Source organism: Sus scrofa, chromosome 3, assembly GCF_000003025.6.
Source record: "Sus scrofa isolate TJ Tabasco breed Duroc chromosome 3, Sscrofa11.1, whole genome shotgun sequence".
In the NCBI taxonomy this organism is placed as follows: Eukaryota; Metazoa; Chordata; class Mammalia; order Artiodactyla; family Suidae; genus Sus; species Sus scrofa.
Genome location: NC_010445.4, coordinates 51,867,895 through 51,884,429, shown reverse-complemented (window position 1 = coordinate 51,884,429; position 16,535 = coordinate 51,867,895). Strand labels below are relative to the sequence as shown.

Below are 16,535 nucleotides of genomic sequence, written 5' to 3'. Positions count from 1 at the left end.
TTATGCCTCCTGCTTGGCTTTTGTTCCTCAGGATTGCTTTGGCAATTCTGGGTCTTTTGTGGTTCCATATAAATTTTTGGGTTGTTTGCTCTAGTTCTGTGAAAACTGTCATGGGTCATTTGATAGGAATTGCATTGAATCTGTATATTGTTTTGGGTGGTATGGCCATTTTTACAATATTAGTTCTTCAAACCCAGGAGCATGATGTATCTTTCCGTTTCTTTTAATCCTCTGTAATTTCATTGATTAATGTTTTATTGTTCTCAGCATATAAGTCACCTCTTGGTTGGGTTTATTCCCAGTTATTTGATTTTTGGGGGTGTAAATTTAAAATGTATTGTATTTTTGTATTCCTTTTCTAATATTTCATTGTTAGTATACAGAACTGCGACTGATTTCTGAATGTTAATCTTATATTCTGCCACTTTGCTGAATTTGTTGATCAGTTTGAGTAGTTTTCAAGTTGAGTCCTTAAGGTTTTCTATATATAGCATCATGCCATCTGCATAGAGTGACAATTTTACCTCTTCTCTTCCAATCTGGATACATTTTATTTCTTTTGTTTGTCTGATTGCTGTGGCTAAGACTTCCAGTACTATGTTGAATAAAAGTGGTGAGGGTGGGCATCCTTGCCTTGTTCCAAATTTTAGTGGAAAGGCTTTCAGTTTTTCTCTGAGTATTATATTTGCTGTGGGTTTGTCATAAATGGCTTTATTATGTTATGTTCCCTCTATAACCGTCTTGGTAAGAGTTTTGATCATGAATGGATGTTGGGCTTTATCAAATGCTTTTTCTGTACCTTTTGAGATGATCATGTGGTATTTTTATTTTTCTTTTGTTAATGTAATATATGACGTTGATTTATTTGCGTATGTTGAACCATTCTTGTGAACCAGGGATGAATCCCACTTGGTTGTGGTGTATGATCTTATTTACATGTTGTTGGATTTTGTTGGCTATAATTTTATCGAGAATTTCTGCATCTATATTCATCAAATGTATTGGCCTATAATTTTATTTTTTGGAAGTACCTTTTTCTGATTTTGGAATTAGGGTGATGGCGGCATCATAGAATGTCTTTGGGAGTGTTCCTTCTTCTTCAAACTTTTGGAAAAGTTTAAGGAGAATGGGTATAAGTTCTTCTTTGTATGTTTGATTCACCTGTGGGCCATCTGATCTTGAATTTTTGTTTGTAGGGAGTGTTTTTATTACATATCAATTTCACTTCTAGTGATAGGTCGGTTCAGTTGATCTATTTCTTCTTGATTCAGTTTTGGCAGGTTGTAAGTCTCCAGAAAGTTGTCCATTTCTTTCTAGGTTGTCCAATTTTTTGGCATATAATTGTTCATAATATTCTCTTATAATTTTTTGTATTTCTACAGTATCCACTGAGACTTCTCCTTTTTCACTTCTTATTTTGTTTATTTGGGTTTTTTCTCTCCTCTTCTTGGTGAGTCTGGCCAGAGGTTTGTCAATTTTGTTTAACTTTTCAAATAAACAGATCTTGGTTTTACTTATTTTTTTCTATTGTTTTTTGAATCTCTATTTTATTGATGTCCTCTCTGATCTTTATGATTTCCTTCCTTCTGCTGCCTTTAGGTTTTGTTAGTTCTTCTTTTGCTAATTCATTTAGATTGTGGGTTAAGTTTTTGATTTGAGATTTTTCTTCTCTTTTGAGGAAAGCCTGTATCACTATGAAATTCCCTCTAAGCAATGCTTTTGCAGCATCCCATGGATTTGGAATGGTTGTGTCCTCATTACCATTCATCCTAAAGTATTTCTTAATTTCCTTCTTCATTTTCTCATTGACCCCTTGTTTTTTAGTAAAATGTTGTTGAGTCTCCATGCAATTAGGTCTTTCTCATTTCTTTTCCTGCGGTTGTTTTCTAGTTTCACGCCACTATGGTCTGAGAAGATACTTGAAATAATTTCTATAATCTTAAATTTGTTGAGGTTAGTTTTGTGCCCCAGTACGTGATCAATCCTTGAGAATATTCCATGTGCACTTGAGGAGAATATATATTATGATTTTTTTGGATGTAATGTCCTGAAAATGTCAATTAAGTCTAACTTTTATTTTTTAGGTTTTGGTACAATTGATTTTATTTTTATTAAATTTTAACTTGAGTGGGATTATATTGCAGTTATTTTATTTTTCAAATTTTTTAAATTGTTATTTCCCCAATACATTTTTTTTCTACTGTACAGCATGGTGACCCAGTTATACATACATGTATATATACATTTTTTTTCTCACTTTATCATGCTTTGTCATAAGTGACTAGACATAGTTCCCAGTGCTACACAGCAGGATCTCATTGCTAATCCATTCCAAAGGCAATAGTTTGCGTCTATTAACCCCAAGCTCCCAATCCACCCTACTTCCTCCCCCTCCCCCTAGGCAACCACAAGTCTATTCTCCAAGTCCATGATTTTCTTTTCTGTGGAAAGGTTCATTTGTGCCGTATATCAGATTCCAGATATAAGTGATATCATACGGTATTTGTCTTTCTCTTTCTGACTTACTTAACTCAGGATGAGAGTCTCTAGTTCCATCCATGTTGCTGCAAATGGCATTATTTCATTCTTTTTTATGGCTGAATAGTGTTTCTTTGTGTATGTATACCACATCTCCCTAATCCAATCATCTGTTGATGGACATTTGGGTTGTTCCATGTCTTGGCTATTGTGAATAGAGCTGCAATGAACATGTGGGTGCATGTGCCTTTTTTAAGGAGAGTTTTGTCTGGATATATGCCAAAGAGTGGGATTGCTGGGTCATATGGTAGTTCTATGTATGGTTTTCTAAGGTACCTCCATACTGTTCTCCATAGTGGTCATACCAGCTTACATTCCCACCACTGGTGCAGGAGGGTTACCTTTTCTACACAGCCCCTCTAGCATTTGTTGTTTGTGGACTTATTGATGATGGCCATTCTGACTGGTGTGAGGTGGAACCTCATGGTAGTTTTGATTTGTGTTTCTCTAATAATCAGGGATGTTGAGCATTTTTTCATGTGCTTGTTGGCCATCTGTGTATTTTCTTTGGAGAAATATCTATTCAGGTCTTTTGCCCATTTTTCCATTGGGTTGTTGGCTTTTCTGCTGTTGAGCTGTATAAGATGCTTGCATATTCTAGAGATTAAGCCCTTGTCAGTTGCATCATCAGAAACTATTTTCTCCCATTCTGTAAGTTGTCTTTTTGTTTTCTTTTTGGTTTCCTTTGCTGTGCAAAAGCTTTTCAGTTTGATTAGGTCCCATTGGTTTATTTTTACTTTTATTTCTGTTGCTTTGGGATACTGACCTGAGAAAACATTTGTAAGGTTGAAATATAAGACAAGACACCATCAATCTCCTGGAAGATAACATAAGCAAAACATTCTCTGACATCAACCTTACAAATCCAAATTTTCTACTGTGTCATTTAGGATCTCCATTGCCTTATTGATTTTCTGTCTAGAGAATCTGTCCATTGAGGTGAATGGGGTGTTAAAAACTCTTACTGTTGTTGTATTCCCATCAAATTCTCCAGAAATGTACTTTGAATGAAAGGACATAGTTGTTGAAAAATTGCCTAAATTATTTTATAATAATAGCTTTTACATATCATACTAGCTAGACTTTATTAAATGTTTCTTCAACATTCCATGATTATGATAGTAAAACTCTAACTTAAACCATATTAAAACTAAGAAATCAAGGTAACTATGGCCTAGCCTAAATGAATAAATGCCTAGATTTAGTAAAACATGTTTTTGGGTACAGAATGTAAGATTGTAGTCAGGTATAAGAATATTCAAGTTGGGGAGTTCCCATTGTGGCTCAGCAGAAACGAATCTGACTAGGAACCATGAAGTTGTGGGTTCAATCTCTGGCCTCACTCAGTGGGTTAAGGATCCAGCATTGCCATGAGCTATGGTGTAGGTCACAGACACAGCTTGGATCTGGTGTTGCTGTGGCTGTGGCGTAGGCCTGCAGCAACAGCTCCAATTAGACCCCTAGCCTAAAAACCTCCATATACTATTTGTGCAACCCTAAAAAGACAAAAAGACAAAAAAATAATAATAACATTCAAGTTTGTATTATTTTATTTGTCAAAATATTATCTATCGCTGACAGTGTCCTGGGCATTGTTCCAAGATTCTGATTCTGTGGTCTCATCTTAATGTCAAAACTCCTATGATTTTAAATATAAAACTTTGACAACTAAGTCAAGAATAGCAATGAGCATATCTCCTTCCTAGAATGTATGCCAAACATCTTGTGGTGAATCTCCCAATGATGACACTTTGCCTCTCTTCCTCTGACAGCACATGACTGATGTCCTTGCAGATATGGGGGGGGCCCCATCTGTGGGGGTGGATGGTGTGGTCAGCTGGCCCCCAACAGACCAGAACTTTCTTTGGATTGTGCCTCCTTTCTTAACCTTTCTCACCTGGGGGCAGGATAATTTAGTGACAAGGAATCTAGCCTTTGGAGCCAACCCATTTGGGTTCAAATTCTGGCTCCACCTCTTAGAGGAATATGACTTTCATGATTTGCTTACCCCCTTGGTGACAGTGACTCAGTGTCCTTGTTTGTAAAATGGCAATAATAATAATAATAATAATAATAATGATGATGATGATGATGTTCACCTCACTGGGTGGTTGTGAGAATGAAGCAGTTAATACACGTAAATCGTTTAGGACTGTATCTGGCACAAAGTGAGTTCTAGAGAAGGCTTGGCTTTGTCATTGTATTATTGTGCATGTCTGGAATTGGTCCCTGAATTCTTCTGGGATGTGGTGAGTTGTAAAAGTTAAGTTGAAGTTACTCATGACTGAGTCATACTAGCTATGTGTTTTTAAAAGGAAATCTTGAAATTTGCATTTGTTTCACATGGAGCCCCAGGGTTGAAGGATATAATTTTCCTTGTCATTTCTCTTAAGGCAGCCTTCTTACTCAAACCCCCAGCTATTTCTCTGAACTCTTTAGAAAAATTTCCTTTTCCTATCCAAACTTGAGAGCCCCATGGGCACTTAAATCTGAGGAGCTGGAATCTGTTTTTGGATGAGACAGTGTCATATTCTGGACCCCAAACCAAACATTTTCAAGATCCCATAAAGTCCTGCTTGCTTATCATTGCTTGCCTCTACTTTGCTTTCCAAACTCTCAGCACCAAAGCAGCCATAACTGACTGAGCCTTCCTAACTGGTGTCTGACAAAGTGTCAATGAGTATCTGAAAGAGCAGTCTCAAAGTCCCAAGACTTTGAAAGCATTTGGAACTCAAAGGGCAATAATTTCAGGTCAATAAACAACAGGCATCAGTCAGCTTGAGAGACTGAAGCTAAAATAGGGAGATGATTTGACTGCTCCTTCTAAAGGATTATTCAATGCCCTCATGTTTAAATATTTATGTACCAAGGTCAAGAATTCTTGGTACATGATGCATGAGCATGTTTGAACAAGTCATTATTTGTGGCTAAAAATAAAAATTTCGGAGTGGGTGGAGTGGTAAGTTGAAGAATGTCTTTGAAGAGCTCCCCTTTAAAATAAAAGAGAGAGTGCATGCATGTGAGGAGCCTTCAGGGAGGGAGCCACAAGATCTGGAAACTATTCGCAGCTCAGTCATTGACCTGGAGTTCATTCCCTCTGTCCTTCAGTTTGGGTAAGCATCGATTACTTATCTAAAATTTCTGGTAAAAGCTTTTCCATACATGTAACAAGTAAAGCACCAAGAATTCATGTTTAGGGGAAATGTGCTTTCTTAAAATACATCAAGTGTTGTTGTATTCATTCTGTATTTCTCTGTCACTTCCATCCCTCCCTTGATTTTTTAAGAAAAAAAAATATATATATATGTATAGTTGTTATTCTTCTTCTGAGAGGAAAAAAGAGTGTAATTATTTTTCAGACTTTCAACTCTTCTTAGAAAGCCTATGTTGAATCTTGGGGACAAATTGGAACAAGGACAAATGGGAGGTGTTGGCATAGTGTTGAGGGCAATTATTTGATGACTGTTTTACCCATCACTTTCCTATATTCCTTAGTTGCTTTGAGATGAAACTTTGCCTGTGTCCTTGTGGGTCCTGTGTGTGTGTGTGTATGTACGTGCAGCTCCCAGCCTGTGTGGATGTCTGTGGTTTTGTATAAGCATTTATATTGTATTTTCTAGGGTCTGTTGAATGTTATGGCATTATTTTCTTTCAAAAATAGAAACTCATTTTCCTTCCTCTTACTTTAGCTTCTTTCAGTACATTTCTCATGAGACTGTGAAAGAGCACGGTCATCCTAAGGCCTGCATGATCCAAAGGTCCAGTAGGAATAAATGCAATGATGCATGTCTGAAGTCTGCTGCTACACATAAACACATATGTATATATACTAAAGATCTGTTAATGACGAGTTCTCCTGGAGAGTATTGAGCTGGCAGAAGTCACAGCTATAAATATTTTGCTTGTGATTTAGTACGATTTGTTTTTTGGCAGAGATACTGACAACGCTTTTTAGCTAGAAATTGTAAGGAGCACCAACAATCTCCTAGGGAAAAGGATCACCATCGTGTGTTGCAGATTCAACCTGAATCATCTTGAGAGTCAGGCACCAACACTTGCTCAGGATTGAGAGACTGAGAATGAGACTTTGGGTCTTGACAATTCTATCAATGCTTCTACCTTCCACATCAGCTAAGTTTAGTAAGTATTTCCTATGAACTGAAATTTTTTAAATTTTATATTAAGTAATTCTAAGAACCTTTACCTTGTTTTACTGTGCTTTTTGCCAGTTGCTCCAGCTCAGTGGTAACCTGGAAAACTCAATTATGTTCTACAGTCAATCTTCATCACCAGTCTATCAGGACAAATTCTTCACAACATATCATTTTGATTATACATATTCAAATACATCACAATTTTTTTCTTGTCTTTTTTTTTTTTTAGAGGCACACCCATGGCATATGGAAGTTACCAGGCTAGGGGCTGCATTAGAGCTGCAGCTGCCGGCCTATACCACAGCCACAGCAACGCCGAATCTGAGCCATATTTGCAACCTATGCTGCAGCTTGCCGTAACAATGGATCCTTAACCCACTGAAGGAGGCCAGGGATCAAACCCACATCTCATGGATATGAGTCGGGTTCTTAACCTGCTGAGCCACAATGGTAACTCCATACATCATAATTTAACAGGGTGCCTGCACATAGGATTTATTGTCAGCATTTGTTAAACTACAGCAACATGCTTTGTGTAGATGGATGTGATTGCTTTCTGTTGGAGAGATATGGGGGGATTAGTTTCCCCATCTAATTAAATTAAATTAAATCAACTAATCTGTGGTACCCATTAGAATGTTTCAGCAAAACTCTTAGATCATTTACTTATTCTTTCTCTGTTTAAGTGCACAAAGAGTGACCCATTTCTAAATTTAATCTTAGAAGGGGATATTTAGAAGCTAGAAACTGTAATCTTTTTATATGGTCATATCAGGATCATATTATATATATTTTTTCTTTTTAATTTGCAGTCAAATCATCTTGGGGCCTGGAAAATGAGGCTTTAATTGTGAAATGTCCCCGACAAGACCACTCTCGATACCCTGTGGACTGGTATTACTCAAATGACAAGAGTATCAGCACCCAGGGAAGAAGCCACATCGTTGCCTCAGGCGAGCGCCTTAAGTTTCTCCCAGCCAAAGTCAGCGACACTGGATTTTATACTTGTATCATCAGAAGGTACCATCCAGGCCTGCTCCTTGGTCTTTAAGTGTTGATATCCTGAGCTGCCCTCACTTCCCTTTGCTTTCCAGACCTTTCTGGAATGGTTGAATTTATTAAATGGTTTGAATGAAAGCACTTCTAGGTACACCTGCAGGTTGGGGTTTAGGCAGTGGTGAACTGACCTTTGGGACATACAATTTCAGGGGTTAATTTGTAGCCCAAATAGGAAAAGACCTAGCTTTTCTAGGGACCAGTGAACTAAGAGAAACTGCTCACTTTGGGCTCCAAATCAGAACAAACCAGCATAAAAAACAGTAACCTAGATGTGGGCCATCACGGTGGTCTATGATGGATATGAAAGATCACCTATGCCTTCCAACTGCAGGGCAAGCCCAGGAGGATTACGGGAGATTGGGTGCCTGAAAACCACTTGCTCCACTTATAAACTGTCAAGTGCTATAATTTGGTGCCTGTTTTGTACACACAAGATGTCTGATAAACTACATCAAAAGGCAAGATGTGTGTAGTTAGGTGCACAGGTTCTGAGGTCAAACAGTCTCAAATTCACAGTCTGTCACTAGGTAGCTGTGGGTGGCTGGCAAGTTACTTCTCCATCCTTGTCTCCTCAGCTGTAAAACATGTGATAATAGAACCTACTTCAAAGTGTGGTGTGAGAATAAGATGAGGTAATGTTACCACTGTGAGTGGTACATAGTAAACTCAACACATGTTAATTATCTTTATTATATCTGTTCTTGGCATTATAGCACATATAGTACACAAAGAAACAGTGAAGGAGTCAGTTTTAGGGCTATTGTAGGGTTTATGTTTTATCTAAAGTGTAACAAAAAAAGCATTTAAAACTCTAGATTTTTATGATTTTAATTTTATTTTTCATTTTTTTGAGTTTTATTGATGTAGTTTTTAAATTTTATTGAAATATAGTTGACTTACAAAGTAGTGTTGATTTCAGGCTTCCAGCAAAGTGAATCAGTTCTATAAGTGATACTAAGTAAGTTTCTCTGTGCTATACAGTAGGTCCCCATTACCCATCTCTTCTATATATAGGAGGGTGTATATGTCTAATGATTATTTTAAAATAAGAACCACTATATATCAATTGTTTTAAGAAGAAAAGCATAATTAAGTGAAAGTTATATTTCATAGTGTTCAGTGACTTAAAAAATTGTTTGATTTGTTTTAATAGTCCTACCTCCAATAAGACTGGATATGTGAATGTCACCATTCACAAAAAACAACCAGGTTGCCATATTCCAGATCATCTGGTATACACAACAACTTCTGGATCAGAAAAAAATTCCAAAATAGTTTGTCCTACAATTGACCTCTACAATTGGACAGCACCTGTTGAGTGGTTTAAGGTAATAGGAAACTTGTGGGAAGTCAGTGAAAATTACACTATGAAAATAGACGTTAGTAAAGAATGACTGAAAGTGGACTGGACATTTTCATTTCAGAACTGTGAAGTTCTTCAAGGATCAAGGTACCAAGCATACAGGGCATTTTTGCTGATTGACAATGCAACCAGCAAGGACACTGGTGATTACACATGTAAATTTCTGCACAATGAGAATGGAGTCAATTATAGTGTGTCAGCAACCAGGTCATTTACAGTTATTGGTAAGCACCTAAGTTTAACATAATGCAATACTTGAAAAAAAGGTAACGTGAGTGAAGTTGAGCCCTTCTTGTTGGCTTGCCTGTACTTTCATCCTCCTCCTGGAACTTCCTTCTCCCCCATCTTATCTTTCACATTCTCTACTACAACACAGATTTAGAGATTTTCTAAATGCACTATCAGATTTAAGATATTTTAGAAGGAAATTATGTCACTAATCCAAAGCCACACATGTTCTCTCCCCTATGGCTTAATTTTTCAAAGGTAATATCATTTAAAGTTCCCTCCTGGCCTAGTAGGTTAAGGATCTGGTGTTGTCACTTCTGTGGCTTGGATTCAGTCCCTGGCCTGGGAACTCTCACATGCCCCAAGCATGGCCAAAAAAACCCAAGATAACAACAACAAGATAATGTGATCTGAACACTAACCAAACTAACTTTGAACTGCAAAACAACTGTCTGGAGAACAGGATTAACTCTCTCCCAATTTGTTGTCAGAGGTTCTATGAGTAGGAAAAAAAACTATTTAATCTCTAATACAACTAACTGGATTAGAAGTTTTGTAAGAAGCTTTTTTTAATTTAATTGTACGGTTGCATTATTTAATTATAATTATCATAACTTCTTTGATGGAGAGGAAATCAGAATCAGATCTAAGAAGACTTCAGCATTCCAAGAATGATGTCAAATGACCCCATTTATGGTGGATTATGCACTTATTTACTTCTCCAGAGATTCCTTGTTTGTGTATCAGTTGTAGATTTTTGGTTTGCAGTTATTCTGAAGTTTTGATATAAGAGTCTATATGTATATGAGATTGTTTTAAGTTATTGTTCTCTTAATTGCAAATTCATCTCCAGTGTCATGCATTTGTACCTACCTCTTCTCATGATTTCTGATTTTGATGGTATATTTGTGCACGGATAATTTCATATCTTTACTGTATATGTACCTTTACTGGTGAGCCTTGTCATTTGTGGAATTTTTGTTTCCTGTTGCTGTGTTTTCTTTTCTGCCTAGAGAAGTTCCTTTAGTATTTGTTGTAAGGCTGGTTTAGTGTTGCTGAATTCTCTCAACTTTTGCTTATCTGTGAAGGTTTTTATTTCTCCTTCAAATCTGAATGAGAGCCTTGCTGGGTAGAGTAATCTTGGTTGGAGGTTTTTTCCTTTCATCACGTTAAATATATCATGCCACTCCCTTCTGGCCTGCAGAGTTTCTGCTGAAAAATCTGCTGATAACCTTATTGGGGTTCCCTTGTATGTTACTTGTTTCTTTTCCCTAGCTGCTTTCAGGATTTTCTCTTTGTCTTTAATTTTGGTTAGTTTGATTAATATGTGTCTCAGTGTGTTCCTCCTTGGGTTTATTTTATATGGTACTCATTATGCTTCCTGGATTTGAGTGGGTGGTTCCTTTCCTATGTTAGGGAAGTTTTCAGCTATTATCTCTTGGAATATTTTTTCTGTCCCCTTCTCTCTCTCTTCTCTTTCTGGCACCCCTATAATACAGATGTTGGTGCATTTCACATTGTCCCGGAGTTCTCTGAGACTCTCTACATTTGTTTTCAATCTTTTTTCTCTTTTCTGTTCTGCATCCATAATTTCCACTAATCTGTCATCCACCTTGCTTATTCGTTCTTCTGCCTCCTGTATTCTGCTGTTAGCTGCTTCTAATGAATTTTTTATTTCAGTTATTGTATTTCGCATCTCTTCTTGTTTAAGTTTGATATCTCATATCTCTTTGGTCAGTGTTTCCTGTAAGTTATCCATCTTTGCCTCCAGTTTATTTCCAACGTCTTGCATCATCTTTAGCATCAACAGCGTAAAGTCTTTTTCCTGGAGGCTGAGACTCTCCTTAGCTGATTTTCTGGGGTTTTTCCTTTCTCTCTCATCTGAGTTATAGTTCTCTGTCTTTTCATTTTTATAGGTTTGTGGTGTGGTGACCTTTTTACAGATAATAGAGTTGTAGCCTCTCTTCTGGTGTCTGCCCCCCTTGTGGCTCAAGTCAGTATGGGGGCTTGCTGTAGGCTTCCTGATAGGAGGGGCTGACGCCTGCCCACTGGTAGGTGGAGCTGATTCTAATCCCTCTGGTGGATGGAGCTTAGTCTGGATGGGATTAAAGGCAGTTGTGTGCCTGAGGGGTCTTTAGGTAGTCTGTTTACTGAGGGGTGGGGCTGTGATCCCACAGATTTTTGTTTGCCCTGGGGCTTTTCAGTGCTGACTGATGGGTGGGGCCGGATTATCCCCAAATGGCCACCTCCAGAGAAAGGCACGGTTGCTGAATATTCCCCAGAGCTTTGCTTTCAATGTCCATCCTCACAACAAGCCACATTCACCTGTATTTTCCCAGGAGGTCCTCCAAGAACTGTAGTCAGGTTTGACCCAGATTCCTATGGAGACTTCGCTTTGCCCTGGGATCCAGTGCATGTGAAATTCCGTGTGCACTTTTTAAGAATGGGGTCTCCATTTCCTCCAGTCCTGTGGAGCTCCTGTGCACAAGCCCCACTGGCCTTCAATGCCAGATGCTCCAGGGGCTCTTTCTCCCAGTGCCAGATCCCTGCAGGTGAGGGTTTGATGTGGGGCTCAGAACTCTCACTCCTGTAGGTGAGTCTCTGTGAACCAGTTAGTTTTCAGTCTGTGGAGCTTCCCACCCCAGAGGTATGGGGTTGTTTATATCATGAAATCGCCCTTCCTACCTCTTGATGTGGGCCTCCTCTTTTTCTTCTGGAGTAGAGTATCTTTTTTAAGGTTTCTGGTCCATTTGGGTGGAGATTGCTCAGCCTTTAGTTTGTAGCTTTATAAAAAGATACATAGATGTTGTTGGGTGGTTTTTAAAGCTCTCAACATCATCCATGACCTTCAGGAGGTCATTTAATTCTATTTTTTTTTCAAATTTACTTTAAATTTTATAAAATCCCACAAGGGCAAGACTTTATAATCAAAAATATCAAATCTACAAAGAGTTGAGGTCTCCTTAGCATAGCTGGACTTATTGGTGTAGATGAAGCAGCACTTTTATATGTGGCAGATTTCTTAGGGGAAAGCAACAGTGGAGAGACATTTTTGTTTGGAGTTTTCAAATGCTCCATTCCTGTAGGATAATCATCACCAGACAACACTGGGGTTAGTGCATCTCGGTGTTTCACATCAAAACCTGTAGGGTCCTGAAATAATTGAGATTCAAGGAGTGCAGGAATGCAGCCATGTTCCACAAGACCCCTTCTTTCACTGTCTCTAGGCATTTGTGCCACAGGAATTAGAACTTCCTGATAGGGTGGGCCCCCTGGGAGGAAAGTTGTTGGCAGAAGTGTGGACTTGGGTTTATCACTTTTGTGAGTCTTTTTAAATCTCCCCTGTAGCATTATGCTTCTTCTATAGAATTGTGGTTTACTGAAAATTGCTAAATCATGCAATTAACTTCATGGATCAAATAGCATTTGTCTCAATGATAAAAAAAGAAAATATAAGATGTCAAAAAACACCGTAGATAGTAAGAGAAAGTATCACTAGAATGCTTTTGTTTCATTTGTGTGTGGGTACATGCATGTGTATTTGTTGCCATTGGTCACTATCCAAAAAATTTGAGAAATGTGACTATGAAATAAGATAGAAGTATGAAAATACAAGCTTTATATTGATGCCCACCCAATGCCCTCCTAATATTTCCATTCTCTTTTCATCTCTAATTTCAGATGAGCAAAGTGTTTCTTTGTTTCCAGAAATTATAGCTCCTTCACAAAATGAAACAAAGGATGTGGAAATTGGTAAGAAAACATTAACAGTACTTGCACACGTTGCCTGGAAAATCATTCCATATGATTCCTGTTCTGAATTTCCCAAGTGGAGGTTGGGTTATTAGCTTAGAGGATCTTAAGATTTAAAAGAGATGCCATATTTGGAAACACCAATCTCAGGGACTTGTTAGTGTTAGAAACATGTGGTCACAACAATATACAGCATGTCCATTTCTACTGCATTTTGTAATTCATGGTACTTTCATGCATGTACCCTCATTTCCTTTTCACTTCTATCTGGCAGTTGACATTGTCCCCACTGCATGCCTGTGAATACTTAGACTTGGATATGCTCAGTGACACACCCAAGGGTGTGGATAAACAATGGCAGAAGGATGAGCCAGACTTTCTGCCTCTGTCCATCTCTGTCTTTCCTGGTTCCCTTCTAGATATGGGATCCACTTCAAAGTTCTTAGCATGTAAAACAAGACCACACTGACTAACCACCTCATGGTTATTCCACTGATTTGCAGGATTTCCACATTCTTCCCTGCTTTTTCCCATGCTCTCCTTCTCACTCCTAGATGCTAAGCTCAAATATCCCCTTCTCTGTGAAATCCTCCATGCCAGCCTCCTTACCTTCTAGAGGGAAGGGTTAGAACCACCATCTGATCAAGTGCAGGGCCACCAAAGAAAATTTTGTCTAGCCTTCTATTAGGACACTAGTATATCTTGTGTTCTGATCATTTGTTTTTACTACTGTCACCTTCTAAGAGACTTTGAGCTCCTCATCCCTCTTCAGATGCCTAATTCTTGACATAGAAACTAAGGACGCAGAAAGGGAGGGCTGAATATACCTCCCAAGGCAGGAAGCAGCCCTTAATCTTTCAGTTTTGAAGGGAGGAAGTTGCAAGTTACAGGAGTGGGAATGGGGGGTGCTCTCGTTGAAGGATTAAACACTAGGAGTATAGCTGAGTCAGGTAGAGTTGCCTTACCTGCAAAGATAGTTTACAGAGACCTGAAGAGAATTCAGTAGGGGGAGAAAGTTGTGAAAGAGGATAGTTAAAAGTAAATTACAATGAAAAAAATAAAATAAATTATAATGTATATAGTAAAGGGAAATCTTAGATTGTAGTGTGGTGTCAGTGAAGTCTCTTCAGTTTCTGCTGCAGGGGAGTGGGGGCTAAGCTTCAACCTGAACTGGGAGTGCAAGGAAGATGGTGAGGGAGAGGAGGAGGTCAGGGAGATGGGAGAAAGGAGAAGGTGGGGAAGACACGGAAGGGAAATTCATGGCTCACGCTAGATGTTCTGTGAGGTTTTGTTCACATTACATTGAACAAAGCCCTATTTGCAGAACTTAGTTTTATTGGTGAATTCCTTTTCTTCTCATCTAGGAAAACCAGCAAACATAACGTGCTCTGCTTGCTTTGGGAAAGGCCCTCAGATCATGGCAGACGTGCTGTGGCAGGTTAACGGAAAAAATGTTGAGAACAATAGTGAAGCAAGGATACAAGAGGTACAAGAGCAAAATCAAAGGTAATTTTGACCTGTAGCTGAATCACCCCCTTCCCTTCCCACAGTTTGCAACTGCAAAGTAGGCGCCAAAAGTAACAGATTGCCTTCTTAGTTTCAGCAGTGAGCTGACTTGCTTAAACACCATTTTAATGATAAAGGAGGTAAAGGAAGAGGATTTATCTCTGAAGTACAACTGTGCGGCCTTGAATTTGCATGGTTTGAGCAAGCGCACCATGAGACTAAGGAGGAAAAATTCAAGTAAGACATGTCCCTGAGACTTAGGTCACCGGAATTGGCTGTATCAACTCTAAGCAAAAATCACTTTCTTAGAGAACAGCAGAGTGTTGGAGTGTGGTTCCAGGGGAATCCATCAAGACAACAGAGTGGTCCATCTCATAATTTGTCCTTCTCTAGAGAACGCTGACCATTTGTAATCTGGTCTTCTCAGAATATTTCCTGCTGTCTGGTCACATCTCCACTGCTTCACTTCTTTAACCTCCTCTTCCTCTCCTCCCCCTCCCCCATTCCCAGTCCCCCTCTTCCCCCTTCTTCTCCTTTCCCTCCTTCTCCTCCTCCTCTTGATTCTTCTCCAAAATCCAAATGCTTCCTTGGCGGTTCCAGTCCATTAACCCCATCTCACTGTATGTGAAAGAAAACACAACAGCAAACAGTGATCACATTGTTTTGTTACCTTTTATAATTTTTGTAACAAATATGTTCCCTTTTATAACTTGTAATTTTTTGTCCTAAAGAACACATATTTGTTTTTTTAGTGAGGTTGGCAAAGTGGAAGAAAAGGTAAAGCATTTAATTACTGCCTGGTCCAGTAGGAAAAATTTAGCTGCTACTTTGTAATAAGACATGCCTTATAATTATTAAACTTTATAAGATATTAAATTTAGGTGGAACTCATGGGGAGTCTGGTAGCTCAGACAATTTCTTTATTGCATCTGTTATTCAACACGCAATTCAATTGTCACCTCTTCCAAGGAGCCTTCTTTGAACAGCAGTTTGGAGTACATCCTTCACTGTATTCCTATGGCATTCTGTCTCTGTCACTGCACTCATTACACTTACAGAGATCTGTCTGAAGGTTCTTCCCACATGACTGTAAACTTCATGAAGGCAGGAATGACATCTTACCCATCTTGGCATCCTGTGGTACAAGTGCCTGGCACCCAGCGCATGCTCAGTAACTATTTGTTGAATGAATAAATGAACACACACTAAAGTTATCAAGGAAAACTATGTTTGTACACTTCTCTTTCTCTTGCTATAAGCCTTAATTACACTCATAAAAACACAACACATTTACATTGGTTAGGTTGAATAACTTTCCTCATAAGTTGGAGAGGCCGAATTATTTACAGTTTCCCTAGAAGTTTGTTAGTTTGTAGTTTACTCTCGATCTAGCCTGCTTTGACTGACTTCATCATAACCTGATGCAATAAAATAGTTATAAAAATGTGAAACTGACTACTCTTCAGTGGATTGATTTCAGGCACTATGCATCATCTCTGAAAAAGGTAACATTCTCTTTCACAAATGTTCCCGTGAGAGGAGGAGGCAGGTGGAGAAATGATCTGTCTTGGGTGTAGGCAACAAGGGGATACATCCTCTGTAGAGAATTCAAGACAGAGAGAAGCCATGGAACAGTCACTGTGCTTTTCATCATCCACACGCTCAGACAGCATTAACAAGTCAGTGAGGCCACACTCCTTCCCTCTGGGGCAAGCACATCTTCCTCTCACTCCCCACATATGTTACTGTACTCAATGATGAAAGCAAAAATAACTGTTCAAATATTTCCTTCCGAGGCATCTGTCAGTTCCCTTACTTGTTTGCATGTCCAGGGAAAGACACTCCATTTGTTAGATGAAACACTTCATCCAGTGTAACAAAGAGTAGGGAGAAATTTTTGGCAAATATCTGTATTTTTTTACCTGTACTTTACA

At 38.6% G+C, this 16,535-nt stretch overlaps 1 protein-coding gene across 1 annotated transcript in view; it reads left to right on the top strand.

Annotated features, from left to right (window-relative positions):
• Positions 1 to 15,881, top strand: part of IL1RL1 (interleukin 1 receptor like 1) — a 33,906-nt gene extending 18,025 nt beyond the window's left edge. The window contains exons 2-8 of the mRNA XM_013995915.2: positions 6,472 to 6,678; positions 7,505 to 7,712; positions 8,905 to 9,079; positions 9,176 to 9,338; positions 13,024 to 13,095; positions 14,460 to 14,601; positions 14,693 to 15,881. Coding sequence (XP_013851369.1) covers positions 6,618 to 6,678; positions 7,505 to 7,712; positions 8,905 to 9,079; positions 9,176 to 9,338; positions 13,024 to 13,095; positions 14,460 to 14,601; positions 14,693 to 14,855 — 984 coding nt within the window. The 5' untranslated portion in view covers positions 6,472 to 6,617 and the 3' untranslated portion in view covers positions 14,856 to 15,881. The remainder of the gene's footprint in view (positions 1 to 6,471; positions 6,679 to 7,504; positions 7,713 to 8,904; positions 9,080 to 9,175; positions 9,339 to 13,023; positions 13,096 to 14,459; positions 14,602 to 14,692) is intronic.